The sequence below is a fragment of the Acipenser ruthenus genome, chromosome 3 (assembly GCF_902713425.1).
Source record: "Acipenser ruthenus chromosome 3, fAciRut3.2 maternal haplotype, whole genome shotgun sequence".
In the NCBI taxonomy this organism is placed as follows: Eukaryota; Metazoa; Chordata; class Actinopteri; order Acipenseriformes; family Acipenseridae; genus Acipenser; species Acipenser ruthenus.
In genome coordinates, this window is record NC_081191.1 from 51564679 (window position 1) to 51582768 (window position 18090).

The following is an 18090-nucleotide window of genomic DNA, read 5'->3' on the forward strand; positions in this document are numbered from 1 at the left end:
TTGGGGTAGACAGAGAGTGGAGGGAGGAGAGTAGTTAGTCGAGTTCATCGAGAAAGTGAGCGAGAGGTCCAAGGGGACGGTACAGTACAATTAGCAGGAGTTGACAGGGAGAGGTTAGTTGGACAGCATGAAATTCAAAGGTGTTAACAGAGAGTGAGAAGAGGTCGGAGGGGACAGAAGAGTAAGGAGGGAGAGAGGAGAAGACCAGTCCCACTTCCCTGTCCAGTGAGACGCAGGGTATGGGACAGGACATAGAGAGAGGACAGGGTGGCAGGAGTTACAGTGTTATCGGGGGACAGCCAGGTTTCAGTGAGAGCAAGGTAATAGAGAGAGAGGTGGAAGACAAAGGCAGAGATGAAATCAGCTTTGTTAGCAGAAGAGTGACAGTTCCAGAGTGCACCAGAGAGTGTGTGGGGGGGGGGGGGGGGGGGGGAGAGGCAGAGGGATGAGGTTAGAGGGGTTGGAGGAGCAGCGGCATTGAGAGGGCTGAGGGTGAGAGGATAGAACAGGGATGTGAGAGACAGTCATAGCAGGACAGGCGAGACAAATAGGCACAGTGGGAGCGGTGGGGTGGAGGGTACAGACTAGTAGATGGCATCTTCCAGAGCGCTGTTAGGTTCAGATTTATTCCAACAGCGTCTCGGCCCAGGCCTCCCCTCGCTGGACTCCCACAGCTAGACTCCCGGCTCTTTTGTTGAGGCTCTTCTGTTTGCTGGTGCTTCGTGCTGGCGCACAAATAGCCTGCCTGATTAATATAACAACTGGGTGGGAAAAGAAAAAACTAAACTGTGTGGAAACCAATCAAATAGCAAATCAACTATTAGCAAAATTCTATCAGCAAACTAAATTATGGTCAGGGGTACCTTGAAGGGCAAAGCCAAATATGTAATGAAAATATGCATGTAGTATTTTTGTCTAAGCTTTACTAAATGTTGTTTCTCTCACATGAGTTTTTCTAACTGAATTCCCTTAATCTTACCTTCAGTAAACTGCCATTACAATGTAGGTAGTAGGTCTCGTGCAAACATGATTTACTGGCAGCAGCATGAGGATGATATTTCAGACCATTCAATTACTTCCTGCAGTTCCAGGGGTCTGTTCCTGGATAATCTATTTTATTGTCACAATGATCACATCGTCTGGATTTAATGCTCAGTTGTTATAAAATCAAGTGAAGCCATTATACTCTCACAGTGCTAGTCATTGGATTGAAGTGCTTGTTTTCCTTATTCAAGTCCTATGTTCTTCAACACAGGAAGTGAAGTTTTACTGGTGCAGTAGTACACATCTCAGAAAACAAAATATCAGTAGCAAAACCAGGGTGAGGATGTTGTTATGCTAATAGGAATGAAGACTGCTGTTCCTGCTACTGTATAAGTGCAATTTAATAAAGTGTCCAATGTGTTGACAGGAAGTCTCGTGGGGAGGGGAAGAAATGCCGCAAAGTATATGGAATGGAGAACAGGGACATGTGGTGCACAGCCTGTCGTTGGAAGAAAGCCTGCCAGAGGTTTATCGACTGAGGATAGGAACCAAAAGCTTTGAGCAGCTGCACCATAACATTTTGAAGAAACCTATATGAAACTGCGGGTGACACATTCATGGAAGCATTTTCCCTGCGGTCCTTTTTTTTTTTAAGAACTGTTCATTAGTATGAGCTATCTTAATGGCCTGTCAACAGTGAAAAAATTGCATCTCCTGGCCTGTGAATATCCTACTGTATCTGGAATGTATTCTGGTTTTGGGTCGATAGGCTGTTCAGGATGGGCAGAGGAGGTGTTCTCCATTTCTCTTCATGGAAATAGACTACCATAAAACTCTACTCCTCTGCAAGTAATTTCATGGACAACCTAGATTTTTATATATCATTTTATATGAGTTTACCAATAGACTTTTTTTTCCAGAGGTTTGCTTAGAAAACCAGCATCTCTGTTTTATACCAGACTGACAGTGACATTCTTATCTTGCAGATGTAAAGTGTAACTAAAAAAATGCTGATTTGTATTGTTATAGTATGGTACTGAAGCTACAGTAAATGACATTGTGCAAAGCTTATACCATTTTTCCTAAATTGAAAAAACAAACAAACATTATCCCTTGTTTCCACGTGCCTGCTCCAAGGTGTTCATGTTTAAAATGACCTGGATACAGTAGTTTGAAACATGGCCCTGGAACCAAAATAAATGGGTTTAAAACATACAGGTTTGAAAACCATTAAAATGCAGCTGCATATTGAGACACAAATTTTTATCCAAGTTTTTTTTTTTTTTTTGTGGGAATAATATCCTGCCACAACCAGGAATGTCATTTTAACCCTTTTAGTCCAGAATTAGTTTTGTCGAGCTGAAGGAACTCTGGAGAACAAAAAAATATTACACATATATTTATACACTACCTCAGACTGGGACCTAGAAGTCCAGTGAGGTACCAATGTCATTTCCAACGGGATATGTTAACATATAGCACTAAGATAAGGGTTAAGTTTGTACATGCACCTGTAGTTTCCTATTGGTTCCCTTTCAAGTACGAAATGTAACCATTACCTCATGGGTATTAATCCTTTGATACCGTCTAACCTGAATAGATATTCCAAAGCTGCACATAGTGCCAGTGACGCAGCATTTTTCCTTTCACCGCCTGAGAGAGAGAGAAAGAGAGATCTATGAACAGATGTGACAGTGTCTCATATCGGATTTTTCGCTTGTGTTTGTCACCTATTGTGATTGTTTTTACGTGTTTTAGTAAAAATTACTTCATGTATTGTGCACTTGGCCGTGGTTGTTCGGTAGTCCCGCGTGAACCCGGCAGCTCCGCTGCGCCTTCCTTAGGATCAAACAACTTAAGTCGGCTACTGGTGCTCTCTCGTAAGCTGCTAGCTTAGGTTGAAGTGTAAAATATTTTTTTTTTTTTTATTATAAAAAATATATTTAAATAATGGTAAATGTTTGATTACTGTTTTGTGTGAGAAGAAATTGTTTTCTCTGTTGTATTTTCTGTCTTTTTCCACAGAAATACTACGCGGCTGCTGGGCTCAGCTGTCCTGCATTGACAGAGACGCGTGCGCTGGGTCAATCCTGCTTGTAGCTTTTCCCACATTGTCTTTGTACCACGTTAAGATCTGCTTGCAGAGTTAGTGTGAAGACTGTTAGGGCTCTAACAGTAGGCTTTCCTTGGGTTTCAATCTGTTGGTTAGCCAAAAAGTGTTATAGGTGGGCATCCCTGTATCACTCCTGTGGTAACTGTAGGTCCCAGACCTGCTCCCATTCCCGCTGGTACTTTGTACAACGAATGAGGTTATCTTTGCAGATTCACAAGCAGTTGCTGGACTCGGCTCTGCTTCGGGTCTGATTTGCTTGCAGTCCTTCCCGCAGTATTTTGTTGTTGTTCTGGTCTCTGCTTGCAGTACCACTGCGAAGGCTGTCACGGCTGACAGCAGGCTTCCTCCATTCTTAGGGCTATGTTGTGTTAAGCCAGAAGCTATTCAGGTGGGCATCCCTGCATATTGCTTCTTCGGTAACTGTAGGTCAGTGATCTACCACCATTCTTAGTGAACAAGGTTACTGTAACGGTAGTGTACCATGCTCTGCACCATACCATACCGTGTGCACTGTACTTGTACCGTGCAGTACACCTTAGTGTACCATGCACCGTACTGTACCAGGGGTACCGTGCGCCATATACTGACTATCTACCGTACATTGGGCATTATAATATATCATTAGCACTATACCGTACCGTTTGTACCATACTGTGCATATCGTGCACTGTACCATACTGTTGCACTGTACTGTGTGTACTGTGCTTTGTGCACTATAGATACGTTCTGTCTGTACCGTACATTGTACTATAGTAAACACCATTGATCTAATCAGCTCTGGTTAGAGTCATTGACCACTGTTGTCGCACTGCCAGCTGCATAGTAACTTGCTGTGTGCGTTGTTCAACAATCTCCTTTGGGTACTAGTAATATATGCTATACTGTTATAGCAATTATAGTTAAAGGTCATTTGCATTGCACACTATTGTAGTTCCATTATGCTGGGGTTTCATTCTTGCGACACATGCAAGATCGGTCTCCCCACGGAGGACAGGCATGGCAGATGCGCTGCCTGTCTGGGTCTGGAGCACGCTAAAGAGGCACTCGCCGACCGCAACTATTGTGAGTTTTGTGCACCCTTCTCTAAGCGTACATTAGAGGAACAAGTGTCACCCAGCTCTGTAGAGCGCTCTCTGTCCGTTCCACCTGGACAAAGCTCCCCTCCTTCTTCAGCCCAGAAAGACAGAGCTGTATCCTCTCATGAGAGCTTTGTGCCTAGGGAAAGTAACATCATGTAGGAGACCGGCTTCACGGTCCTCCTCATCTTCTCCTTCCCCCTCTCTTTCTCCGGTTTCCTGAGGAGGAGGAGGAGAAAGAGCCACCAGTCTCATAGATCGGAGAGCTCCGCGCAGCTGGATAAGCTCTTGGAAGCGGTCTCCCAAAAGGGAGGCACAGGGAGTAGTACATACAGAATGGCAGCAAGAGGATCTGCTGTCTACTGCCGCTTTTGAGGAGGCAGTCGATCAAGAGTTCCCCTCTGAGGAGGGTGACTCAGGTGGTGCAACACCAGTAGTGCATGTGTCATTATCAGCAGAGCTTTTGCGCTGATTAAGAGGGTGTGGAAAAGTGGATTGCAGTGCATAGGTGTAGAGGTAATGCAGTGCTCCAGATAATAACAAACAACAAAGTTACTGGTGAAATGATGGTTTTATTTGTAAACATCACTTGACAACAGTAAATAATAATGAGAACTGGCAATACACAACGATGTGTATGGCTCAGTTAAATCCACAGGGTTCAGTCCCAAAACAATAAAGACGGTATTTAAACACACAATATACACGAACACGGTCACAAGTCCAAGGTGAGTGCTGTAGTGCTCATGGGGAAAATACAATTTATCGTGAACAAGGTGCCTGTAGCGACAGCTCCGAATTGTGTTAGCCGTCTAATAACAACAAACAAGTAGATTTTAGACAAGACAAAACAAACAAAACACTCACGGTAGTTTTACACTCGTCCTTCAGCGGTTCACTCTTAGCCATTACAAAGGAACAAATCACCTAGCCACGTCCCCTTCTTGTACCTTCAGTTAAACCCCCTTGGTTAATGAGTGCAGCTGTTTCTCCTCATCCACTTTACCTTTGGGGCAATGACTTAATGTACTGCAGCTGTGCCCCCTTTCTAGATGGCAGACTTTCACTTAACCCTGGGAATGAATTGCCAGGCCATTCACTCTATTCTCTTTATGCAATGCCCTCACAGGTCGGGATAGAGATTTATCACTCTGTCTCTGTCACAGAGGGCCCCAGATGTGTTGAATGTTCCATGGCCTGTAGATGACAAGCAGAAACACCTACATTTTTGAGGATGATCCCGATCCCGATCCCGATCCCTCTCGCGTGTCTCGTCCGGTACACCCGGATTTCCTCTTTGAGGTGCATTCATCCTGGGGTCACCCGGCTACAGTGCCTGCTGCTTCATGTTCTTTGGCAACGCTGTACCGCTGTTTCTGTACAGCAGAAAAACTTGGCTTTGCTGATTTTCCACCAGTAGATGCCGCTATCGCATCATGGAGCAAGCCCCAAAGCTAGCGCTTTTAACAAAGACGCTACCTGCCCGAATAAACAGTGCAAGGTTTCTGAGATTATACTTAAAAAGGCTTACTCAGCTGGTGCGTTTGCTGCACAACTAGGTAATTATTACAGCATCCTGGTGGCTTACCAGAGCTGTTTGTTGAAGTCGCTTTCACACGGTCACAGACCCATACCACAGCAGCTCGAGGAACTGCGGCTGGTGAACCTGCTCAACAGGCAGGCAGTGGGTAGGAACCTGGCTGCTTTAGTAGCTGCAAGATGTCAGCTCTGGCTGTCTCAGGCGCACATAGTGGATGGTGACATGGGACCATTGCTGGATACTCCTATTACTCCAGGACATGCTTTTGGTCCTGCAGTAGATTACATGCTGCAGCACTCTCATCGGGTGCGGAAGTCTACAAAGGAAATGGTGCGCCTGCTTCCAAAGAGGCCGGCTCCAGTACGCAGACCGGCACCAAACTGGAGACCAGGGTTCGAGCAGTCTCAGAGACACCGACACACCAGGCTCCTGCTAAAGCCAGAGGGGGTTTTCACAACTGACCCGCAGCTGCGCAAAAGGACAAACTTCAATAAGTTCAGCCGTCAAGTGCAAAGGCAAAAGCCTCCAACAAAGCAGCAGCTCTAGCAATTTGCTGCCACAGGCCCAGGGCCCTTTTTCAGGGAGTTACCTGGAGTACTGGTGTAAATGCACCTCAGACACCTTGGTGCTCAATACTGTACAGACTGGCTATTCTCTGCAATTCAAACATGGTCCTCCTCCAGATGCGTTGGTGTTGTCTCAGGAGGTGACAGCCCTGCTGCAGAAGCGGGCTATTTGCACAGTTCATCCTCTTCACTTGGAAGAAGGTTTTTACTCCAGGTACTTCCTGGTAGCCTCAGACCAATCCTCAATCTCAGGCAGGTCAACTCATATCTGAAATCGACAGAACTTCAAAATGTTAACCATGCAGCAGTTGTTGCAGTCAATAAGGCCAGGCGACTGGTTCACTATGGTGGACTTAAAAGATACTTACTTTCACATCCCGATAAAATCAGGGCACAGGAAGTACCTCAGGTTCGCTTTCCAAGGGACAGCGTACGAGTTTTGGGTTTTACCATTCTCTCTTTAGCCTCCCTTGCCTTTTCAAAGTGCATGGAAGCTATTCTGGCCCCATTGAGACTCAGGCATCAGAGTGTTTAATTACCTGGACAATTGGCTCATGCAGGCAGGGGCTCACACGAAACTCATCACAGACCACCTGCTTCGGTTAGGTCTGTCAGTGAACTATGCAAAGAGCTAGCTCACTCCTTCGCAGACAACCCTCCTATTTAGGAGTGCATCTGGATTCCAGGACCATGTTGTCCACTCTGTTGGAGGACAGAGTGCAGAGAATAGCCACTTGTCTGAAGCTTTTTCAGCCCAACATAAGGCTCACAGTAGTGACGTTTCAGTGGCTCCTGGGCTTGATGACAGCAGCTTCCCAGACCCTCCCTTTGGGTCTTCTGCACATGCGCCCTCTCCAAGGCTGGTTCAACAGCAGGGTTTTTCAGTCCGCGGCCATCTGCTAACAGTGTCTTGGCACTGTCTGCAGGCTGTATCCTGGTGGACACAGTCTGCTCCCCTACGCTTAGGCATAGCGCTGGGCAGCGTTACCAGCGTTACCCACAGATGTGTCCAGCCTTGGCTGGGGCACCGTGTGGAACGGCAGAGGAGCGCAAGGAGTATGGAGACTCCCTGTGGCAGGGTCTCCATATAAAATATATATAAATAACTAGTGTTTGTTTATTTTTTTTTTTTTTATTTTTTTTACAGGAGGTTCAGGGCAGACATGTGCTTAACTGGACAGACAACACCACCACCGTGACGGTCTCAGGTCCCCCAGTCTCCACCGGGCTGCCCGCAAGCTGTTGCTTTGGGTGCACCATTACCTCCTCTCACTCCAATAACAGAAGCCGGGGACCCACTGGCAATAGATGCCTTGGTACACCAGTGGCCGAGGCAGCTTCTGTATGCCTTTCCTTTTCGCCATGCTCCCTCTGTGCTTGGAAAAGATCAGGCAGGACTGGGCCAGGGTGTTATTAGTAGTCCCTTATTGGCCCAGGAGACTGTGGTTTTCAACCCTGATACAGCTCCTGCCAGCCATGGAGCCTACCGAAACGCCGCGACCTGCTCAGTCAGGCACGGGTGATGTTGTGGCATCCCGACCCATCGAGCCTGCAGCTCTGGGTCTGGCCCCTGAACGGCACCATTTGAGCTGTCTGGGGCTTTCTAAATAGTCATTGACACTACAGAATGCCAGAGCTCAATCCACGCGTTCCCAGTATGGGTACAAGTGAGGCTCTTTTCAAATGTGGTGCCTGCCTAAGGGGTTAGACCCTACAACCTGCCCCATAGCAGTTATACTGCAATTTTTATAGGACCTATTCGATGAGGGGAAATCCCCCTCTACATTAAGTCTATTGGCAGCCATTCGGCTTGTTATATTAAAATTGATTCAAAAGCCTGCTTAATTTTTGCAGAAGCCAAGGTGAAAGTCACACTTAGCACTAATCCTGCTTTTTTGCCAAAAACCATCTCGGCATTCCACATGAATCAGACGGTAGAGCTTGAGGCGCTTCATCCGCCTCCTATCCAGTCTGATAGAGAGCGGCAGCTCCATACGCTTTGCCCAGTGCAGGCACTAGCGTATTATGTGGATAAAACTGTTATGGGGCTAAGTCCCATGGGAAAGCTCTGTCTAAACAGACTGCATATGAACAAGCCAACTTGCCTCCTCCAGAGAAGCTCACTGCCCATTGACCAGGGGCATGCAACTTTGTGGGCTTTATTCCAGGGCGAAACTGTCAGACATTTGAGATGCAACAGTGTGGGCTATGCCCCACACTTTTGCAGGGTTCTATAAACTGAATGTCGTGGATCCACAAAACCCTGGGTTTGGAACAAGAGTGTTAAGGGCGGCCTCGATCTCGACCCTTACAGCATAAAATTGGAGGGGAGTTTCCCCTAAATTTTTTTGCCCTGTTACTTGTACTGGGTTCCTCATGATAATGCGCAAGGTGGCCTTGGCCGAGCCTTGTAGCTTTTCACTTGGTCTGTATGTCTATCCATGAGGTAATGGTTACATTTCACACTTGAAAGGGAACGTTAGGTTATTATCATAACCGTGGTTCCCTGAAATAGAAATTAACCATTAATCTTCAAGGTCACTGCGTCTTATTGCAGCAGTCTTGAGGGAAAAATGATAACGTTTTGAGTGTCAGTAGTCTCTTTATGCCCTCGGGGGCAGGCGTGACTGCGTCACTGGCACTACGTGCAGTTTTGGAATATCTATTCAGGTTAGATGGTATCAAAGGATTAATACCCATGAGGTAATGGTTACATTTCTATTTCAGGGAACCAGGATTATGATAATAACCTAATGTTTTGTAACAGAAAATGGTGCAAGCTTGCAATAGAGCAGAAGCTACTGTACTGAGAATACCTTTTGAATATGTAAAGATAGATTTGGAAATTGTTTTCTTTCTGGTGAGTAAACTTATTATTCATATTAGATGTGTGAAGTGTGAGGTTACATAGTAACCCCTAAATACTAAATTACATTACTTACACACACTTACACATGAGCATTCCATTTTATTTAAATTTATTTAGTATTTGACATCCTATACAGTGGTAGCCAAAACCAGCTATATAAATGGCGATAAAACTGAAGTCAATGTGATATGCAGTTTAGTTAACCAGTCCTGCATCTTCTGCAGCCTAGAGGGTGCTATCTGACTAGTTTTGCTGGTTACACAGAACTAGCATTGACCCCACCTCCCCATTAAAAAAGTATGAAATGTATTGTTCTGATAATTATAATGACAATAGAATGTCTTTAAAAGGTGGACATTAAAAAAAACTAAATATTCTACAATTTAGCATTTACTGTAGAAATGGAGGGAAAGAAGGCAGGGAAAAGTTTTTACATGGTAGCAGCATTCCCTTGATTGCCCTGTGCAATGCACTGAGATGCAGGACCATACCGCTTTAAAAGTAATGTCTCCTGCACAGTAAATAGCAAATACCAAGATCTCCATGCTAATACTGAACATCTGTCAAAAGAATGATTCTTCACTAGCTTGTGACAAGCCTTTTGCAAAAGGGAGTTTTCTTTTTCTGGGGATCTTGTTTAATTGCTGTGTTATTCTTATCTTGAACCAATCAAGAACAAGGTAGTGAACAGCTTTCTAGTGGTTCTGTACTGTTGTCTTATGGTTTCTAGCAGCAGAAAAAACAATACAAAAGTGTATATTCAGAACAAGTTAATACACACTCATCATTTTTAAACTGAACATTTTTAAACAGTCACTCACAGTCCCAGGGCTGAACTTAAAAGAATGTTGATTAAATGTGACTTTTTTGTCCAATTTAAGTGCTTTGCAGAAATAATTTAATTTAATCAGCACTGCCCTGACACAGGTTTTGAGTGAGGGCAGTTCTGACCATAGTCATACAAATCGGGGGAAAATGGTTTTTAAAAAAGGTTTAACTCTTCATTTAGTTTTTTTTTGTACTTAAATTAAAGTTTCAATATGTGTATCTAATAATGTGGCTGTGCAGTATAAGTATATATATATATATATATATATATATATATATATATATATATATATATATATATATATATATAAGGAGACGTATTCAAAAATGTGAACTGTACTTTTTGCATAATACAGATCATGAAATAAGTTTTAAGTGCACAAGTTCGATGAATGTAAATGGTCAGCATGTTGCAATACGTGCATCTCATGTAACACAACCACGTTTTTTGTATATAGTCACTTTCTTTTTGTGTGTTGATATTACAGCGTATATTGATATGTTGCTTTGTTGGGGGGGTTGCAAGATAAGCCAGTTAACTGTTTTTATCTGTGATGGTGTTGCAGATGGGATACAATGTTAATTTGAACTGTAGTTATGATTCACTCAAACAATATAAAAAACAAAACATTATCAAGATAGTTTCCCTTATTGCTGCATTCCAGAAAAGGAAATTAAAAGTCATGCAAACAAAATCTGAAATCTTTGTAACTACTAATGCAGTCATTAGCCCAAATATAACAAGTATAACCAACTACTGATAAAGACAGTTTATTAATGTTGTGATTCTTTACTTTTTCACTTTGAAAACACAAATAAAAAAGTAGGCTACATTATATCGTATTAGCTTGTTTTCAAAATCCAGTGGTACACAAGTACCATGCCATGGTACATTTGTATATAGGGCTGCCTCAGGTTCATAAATAATAATAATAATAATAATAATAATAATAATAATAATAACAAAAAAATTATGATTTCCATTACATGAGAGTAGATGTTAAAACGTCATGCTGATTTGAACTCGACTCTCGCCAAGATAAGCACCAACTAAGACGTAGCTTTACAGTAAACTAATGTGATCCATATGTGTCTCCATCCATTTGCGCTTCCTTCCATATGATGATGTAGATATCCTTCTGTCTGGTGTTGATGGCTGAAGTGTAATGCTGGCTCCAGGGATCAGCTTATTGCCTCCCTAGCGCATCAGCACACACAACTGCTGCGATGCTGGCTCCGGGGATCAACCACAGTGCTGTCTCCCCAGCGCATCAGCATGACAACCGTCTGGATTGAGCTAAGTAGGATACATCTCTGGGGTCTTCAAGTAGGCACCTTCCATCCTCGGTGTTTCGTCGACTAGCCCACAACACCTCAAGAGGGCTCGACGGTGATTCTGGCGTCCCAACATCACCCCCCTCCATCCCCCACTCAACTCAGCCTAGCTTACTTACCTGTACATCAGCTTTCCTTTCTATTGTGCTTGAGATCCCCAGCCAGAATCTTTCCGTATCAACCACAGCCAGTTGCTGCTCCTCTCTGCTGCTTCAGATAAGTTCTTCACTGTGTGATGCAACTCTTGGCCACTGAATCCGACGTCTCTGAGAAACCGGGTTGTAGAGTGTGCCACAAATCCTCGACAACCCACCTCCACTGGGTAAACCCGGAATCTCCATCCTCGCTGTTCCGCTTCAGTGGCTAGTTGAGCATACCGCAGTTTCTTCCTCTCATACGCCTCATCTACAGCATCCTCCCATGGCACTGTTAACTCTACCAGGTGAACAAGGCGTGCTGATCCAGACCACAAGACAATATCTGGTCGAAGGTTAGTGACGGCATTCTCAGGTGGAAAAATGAGCCTTTGACCAACATCTGCCAGCATTTTCCAGTCTCTAGCAGCTTCCAGTTGTCCTGGGCGAGGATTGGTTTTAACACCTTTTCTTGGTGGTTGTTCTCCTGAGCGGAGGAATGTTGTCTTTTGTGTGTACTGTTTTGATGGAACAGGTGGCAACTTATTGGTCATGTTACGCTTGTCTTCCAATGCTAAGGCCAAACATCGCAGCACCTGGTCATGGCGCCAAGTAAACCATCCTTGGCTAAGAGCCACTTTACATCCTGTCAAAATGTGACTTAATGTTGCAGGTGATGAAGACAAAGGACATGAGGGATCCTCTCCTACCCAGAGGTTTAGGTTCTGTGGTGATGGGAGAACATCATACGTTGACCTGATGAGGAAACTGATCCTGCTCTGTTCCATTGACCATAGGCCAATCTTGCATTGTTCCACACTCTCCCATCTCATCCATTCTCCCTGCTTGGCCTGGGAAATGGCCTTTATACACCTCATCCTCTCCTCCTGCTTTTGCACCTCATTGACTACCAGCTTCCTCCTTTGAGCTGGGGCTGCCTTGTGCCATGTAGGAGTAGCTGAACTGAGCTGAACTTGCCCCATGATATCACCAATTCGAAGGGCAGCCTTTGCATCTTCCACAGCTTTCTTTGCCGCCCACTTTCTTCCAGTTTTCAACACAGGTGCTGCCTCCCTTACGCATTTGTCGCGTGACTCTACTAATGTCATTTCCAGTCTGACCTTGGCGCACTTAAACTCCTCTGTTAGAGCGGAGACTGGTAGCTGCAGTATTCCTTTACCATAAAGTCCACTCTGCTGAGGCAGCATGGAACTCCCAACCATTTCCTGATATATGAACTGATTAAAGCTTCCAGCTTCTCTACTGTTGTCAAAGAAACCTCGTACAGTCAGTGGCCACAGCAACCTCAGCAGCAGACCAAACTCAAAGCACCAGAGTTTTAGTTTGCCTGGTAGAGCGCTGCTGTCTATGCTCTTCAACCCTTCCACTGCTTGTTGTCTAACTTCTCCCACACGAACTGTATCCTTTAGATCCACGTCGTACCATCTCCCCAGACTCTTCACTGGCTTCTCAGACACTGTTGGTTTTGCCTCACCATTAATGAAGAACGTTTTATCTACTACTTTAATTATAGAGATGCTCCTTGATTTAGTGGGCTTGAATTGCATTCGTGCCCATTCAATGTTATTGGTTAATTTGCCCAATAACCGATTAGTGCAGGCTACTGTTGTAGTCATGGTTGTCATGTCATCCATGTATGCTCGAATTGGTGGTAGTCGTATTCCAAAAGCCAAGCGCTCTCCTCCTACTACCCATTTTGATGCCCTAATATGATTACTTCCATTGCGATGGTAAAAGCCAGTGGAGAAATGGTGCATCCTGCCATTATTCCAACTTCTAGGCATTGCCATGTAGTGCTGAATTCTGAAGTTGAAAAACTAAATTGAAAATCTCCAAAGTAGGCTTTCACTAAAGTTGTTATTGTTAAAACACTGAATAAAAGCACACTTTATTAATGAATTAACTTTACAACTTACTTCTCTGGCCAACCTCATTAATGCCCCTGCACGATGACGATGATGGGCTCTCCTTCGGATTGCAGATCACATCTTCCGATGTTGTTCACTCCTGGAAGTGATCACTTTGGAGGGAAGTAGGGTGTAGGGGTGAGGTTTTGAAATGGAACACAGCCACACACACACTGACAGTGACATAGCCACGAGACATTGATGTAGCTAGCTATCAAGGGAAGTCCGCTTCAATTTTGGAAAAGCAATACAGTAAAAAACGCAAAGGTGGGGCTGAAAAGTTACGGGAGAAAAAAGTAAAAGTCCCTTGAGTCAGATGCAGCCAAATGAGTCAGACGCAGAACACACATTTACTTACAACGATGCTGAAGTTGGCTTCTTATTCGGCCAGGTTCTTATTTGCATTCCAGCTTCTTATTCGCATGCCGCAAATGTAACACAAATTGAATAAGTAACTGGGGTATTTCAGGGGTTAAATCGCTTTGGGAATCCCTCTACGACCCCCATGTGTGTGTGTCCTGTCCCAAAACTGATTTCGATACGAAAACAGCAGGCAAACATGGCAAGTTGGTCAGGAACGCAAGTAACTGGCTTAAGCCTCTGCCTTCCTGCCTGTCTGTAACACCCGCTCAGTCAAAGGGGCTACAGGGTTATATTTTTAACATGTAGCGCTACTACGCCAGTTCAGTGTGATAAAGCACATAATATTAGATGCATGATGAGGTTCTTTTTATTCGGATACAGAATTAAAATACGGGAAACAATGTCACCAAGAAAAAAAAAAACAGTCAAAAGATTCATATAAAGCAATGAGAATGTTTTTTATTGGACAGTACGGTTAAAATATACAAGTGGTCAATTACACTTTCCATCATAATTAAGGTTTATCAAAACGCCACAGTGCAAACTGCAATATTGAGTGCATGTAGGAAAGGTAGAACCAGGCTTAAAATACAGGACAAAACAAACCATTGTAAAAGAAACCCACAAACACTTGATACGTTGTATGTGCAGGGAAAGGGAACTTCAGAGCGCGGGAATATCTGTATAACAAAAAATCTCTTTACTTTCCATGCCACAGGCTCCAATCAGCTACCGACAAGCTAAAACTCATCGTTTAAACCAGCATGCTGTACGCCAGCCAAATACATTGTCAGAAAAGTCCAGACTCCTTTCACTTCTCTCTGCTACTCTCCATTCCAAACACTACGTCCACTTCTACACAGACACAACCCCCCAGGGTGACCATCCAGTTTGCAAGAGACATGCTATTTACTGTATATTCAGGTGTGTAAAACGATCAATTATTCAATTAGTCACTACCCAATAAGGCATAAAAGGTGAACGGGGTGGAGAAGCTACTACAAAAAGTGATGAATCAATTACAAAGTGTTAAATCAATAATACACAAAACGTGCACTAATCAAATCTAAATATAAAATTATAAAAATAAAACATACAAGTGACAAATAAATGTGAAAAGATAAAAGGGGCATTATTGACATTGTTACACTTATGCCCAAAAGTGCCCTGTTTCTCATTCATAAAAATATTGTGATGCTTGAAAAGAGACATTTTTTCTCAATCAGCCCCTGCCCTTTAATGTCCTCTGCATGTTACTGCTGTGTTAAGTATTACAGGTTGGTCAGTCTCAGTAAGCTTTCACTGCTTTAAACAGCTCTCTCGAAAAGCCACAATCAGTAGAGCTGAGCTGTGATTAAGAATTATTTTCTTGATCAAGACATTTTTTCAGTCCCAGTATTTTCTAAGTTTGGGTTTGCGAAATCTCATAATCAAGTTATTTTCTGCAAGTCCGTGAAAACACACCGAGCCGTTTCTGTGTCTACCTGGTTCCTACCTGCTGCCCTTTGTTATTGAGGATCACCTCTTTTAAACAGCAGGTTGGAGATTTGCAGCCACATTCCTCACAGTCAATCAATCATCATACCAAGACAGTAACTACTGTCATTCTGCAGATGAGCTGATGCAGACAAAAAAGCCACAGTCCCGGGTGCACCGAAAGACTCTAATACAGCGACTTAACCCCTGAAATACCCCAGTTATTTATTGAATTTGTCTTACATTTGCGGTAAGCGAATAAGAAGCAGCAATGCCAATAAGAAGCCAACTTCAGCATCGTTATGCTTTAAGTAAATGTGGGTTCTGAGTCTGGAAAATGAATACTGTACTGAATAGTACAGTAAGGTGTTTGCACATGTGCACCGTTTTAAATGTTTAAATACTATAATTAATATAAAACTTGAAATAATAATAATAGAACAAAAAGATAAAAACTTTGAGTACATTTATTTTATATGTTTTTTTGTTTGCCACATTTCTGCAGAGAAGGGGCTGTAGCATTCTGTGGCCCGTGGTCCGGACCATTCAGCGCTGTGATGTCACAGTGGTCCAGACCACTCAGTCACAGTGGTCCACTCGGACCACTCCAGCTGTCGCCGTTATGATTTCAGAGTTTCCTTTTCATTTTCTTTATTGGCAGTTATGTTATTTTTCCAAATAGGTATCTTTAACAGTAATTCATACCAGTGTTTAAGTTTATAATAATGTGCTTGGGACCCGTTACCATTATCATGTGTATTTAGAAAATGTATTTTACACTTCCAGAAACGTTATCTTTTATAATAAGGTAAATTGTTTCTTGTTTTAAAACTTGCCGGTATAATATATAGCCTACATATGCATTATGATAGCCTTAACTACAAAATACACAACGACAATAATAAAACAAACATGGTGGAGCAGATTTTCTGATGAGTTTCATAGAGATTTAGTTGTTGTAGATATATTGTTTTTAAATGTCTTACCATGTTTTTCTATGTGTTGTTTAAAGTTATGTTGACGTTTGTGACAGGGTGGCTGAGGCGTGACGTCAGGAAGAACACACACAGGTAACTGCAGATCAAAACAGAGACGCGGCGCCGCCGTTTTATTCAAATAATACAAAAATAAAGAAAATATTTAAACACAAAATACTGTGCTCACAGAGCAAAATAAAACAGCTAAACAAAACAAATTTCGAACACAAAATAATAATAAATGATCCAGGTCAGAATGGGCAGTAGCCTTCACTGAGCGTGGATTTTCTTTTTCGTTTCGTTTCGTTTCCTTTCGTTTTCGCTCGGTCGCTCTCTCCGCTCTGACACCCACCCTGAGCGCAGCGACATGCAGGCTTTTATGCAGGTGACCATCTCCCGATTTAGCAACAAATTAATCACTTAATTCGGGAGATGGTCACCTTCTGCACAAGGTTTTCTAATTATTCCTGGCAGAGGACGAGTACCCACTCTCGCCTCTGCCAGAACACATTTTAAATAAAACAATAACACAAAACGCACGGCTATGCCGTCATATTTACAAAACAATAAAGAAATACAAAAACAATACCCACGGCGCTTCGCCATCATCTACACATAAATACATAACTATAATAACAAATAAACAAATACAAAACAGGGTCGGAGGGGGAAACCCCGTTCTAAAATAAAGAAATACATTTAAAACAGCAGGGCTTACTACCGCCCTGCTACAACGCTGAATAGAACTTTTGCACTTTTGACAATGCCAGTGGCTTCTGTTTACTTTTGAAGAACTTTTCATTTCAGCACAATAACAGGGAATGAGGCACTTGTCTGTGAAAATAAACAATATATACTACTGTAACAGATTACTTAATCTTTATAAAGTAACCAGGTACAGCAATAAAGAAAACATTTAAGTTCGGTAAATGCCAGTGACACTTTATTTGCTTCCTACTAGAATAATCACCCAACATGTAATTTAATACCGTCTATTTACTTTTGTTTCAACAGTACTCATTAGATAAATAAATATAACTAAACAAAACACATCACTGTGTCATATAGTAGAATAGGCTGATTCCCTAAAGTAACCATCCAATTTTAACTATAGTACACAAGAACACACTATAGTCATATACAATACTGAGAAAGAAGTCCGTGATTTTAAAACAATCTCTAAAACTACTCAAATAGTACTTGAATTGACCCAATGAAATAGCTACTTATATCTTGAAATTGTACTATCAAGGCTAACAGCAGAATTAACATAATTAACGTAGAGCATCACACAGCGGTGAAATAAACAAACATAAAAATAAACAATGCAGTTCTGTAAACTGTAAACTGACAGTTTTGTGGTTGCTCCTTTGATGGAGAAAACTGCTGTAATCCGCCGTTGAAGGAAAAAAAGAAACCATTCCAAAAACCGTAACCAGGATACAAAGTATCAAAAGAAAAAGAACAAACTGATCCAGAACTGGTAAAGAAAGTAACAAAATAAACGGTAAACTTATTAACCAAAAACAAAGCTTAAGCTGAAATGGTGTCTGAAGTCAAACCAGACTGATTTAAAGAAAAGGAAATGCGTTTGACTACTAAATTAGACCCGACAACTAACCACAGACTAACGAAGATAAAGCTGTATAAAATAAATGGGTAAACTAAACCATAGTTCTAAAAGATAGAACGCAAAGCCCCCATTATCACATGAGTACAAAAGAAAGTCGGATTTCCTTACCGAATCTTCTCTGTCCTTTCAAACTACCCGGCACTAAGCAAAAACCAAATCGAGGTATGACACAGGCCCGATTTTTGGGATGGAACCGCATAACAGTCTCGCGTTTTGATTGGTCCATGTCTGTCACATGAATATGTCGTCACACGAGTGGAAAAGCTTG

At 42.7% G+C, this 18090-nt stretch overlaps 1 protein-coding gene and 1 long non-coding RNA gene across 3 annotated transcripts in view; one reads left to right on the plus strand and one right to left on the minus strand.

Moving 5' to 3' along the window:
- Window positions 1-10252, plus strand: part of LOC117394605 (zinc finger protein 704-like) — a 111778-nt gene extending 101526 nt beyond the window's left edge. For both annotated transcript variants that reach the window (XM_033992938.3, XM_059013571.1), the window contains one exon: window positions 1412-10252. In XM_033992938.3, the coding sequence (XP_033848829.2) occupies window positions 1412-1523 (112 nt within the window). In that variant the 3' untranslated portion in view covers window positions 1524-10252. The remainder of the gene's footprint in view (window positions 1-1411) is intronic.
- The window catches only part of LOC131720977 (uncharacterized), a 68118-nt gene extending 50111 nt beyond the window's left edge, over window positions 1-18007 (minus strand). The window contains exons 1-3 of the long non-coding RNA XR_009319792.1: window positions 17931-18007; window positions 16199-16286; window positions 13383-13486 (exon numbers count right to left, since the gene is read on the minus strand). This is a non-coding gene — a long non-coding RNA (uncharacterized LOC131720977). The remainder of the gene's footprint in view (window positions 1-13382; window positions 13487-16198; window positions 16287-17930) is intronic.
- Window positions 18008-18090: the final 83 nt, after the last annotated feature.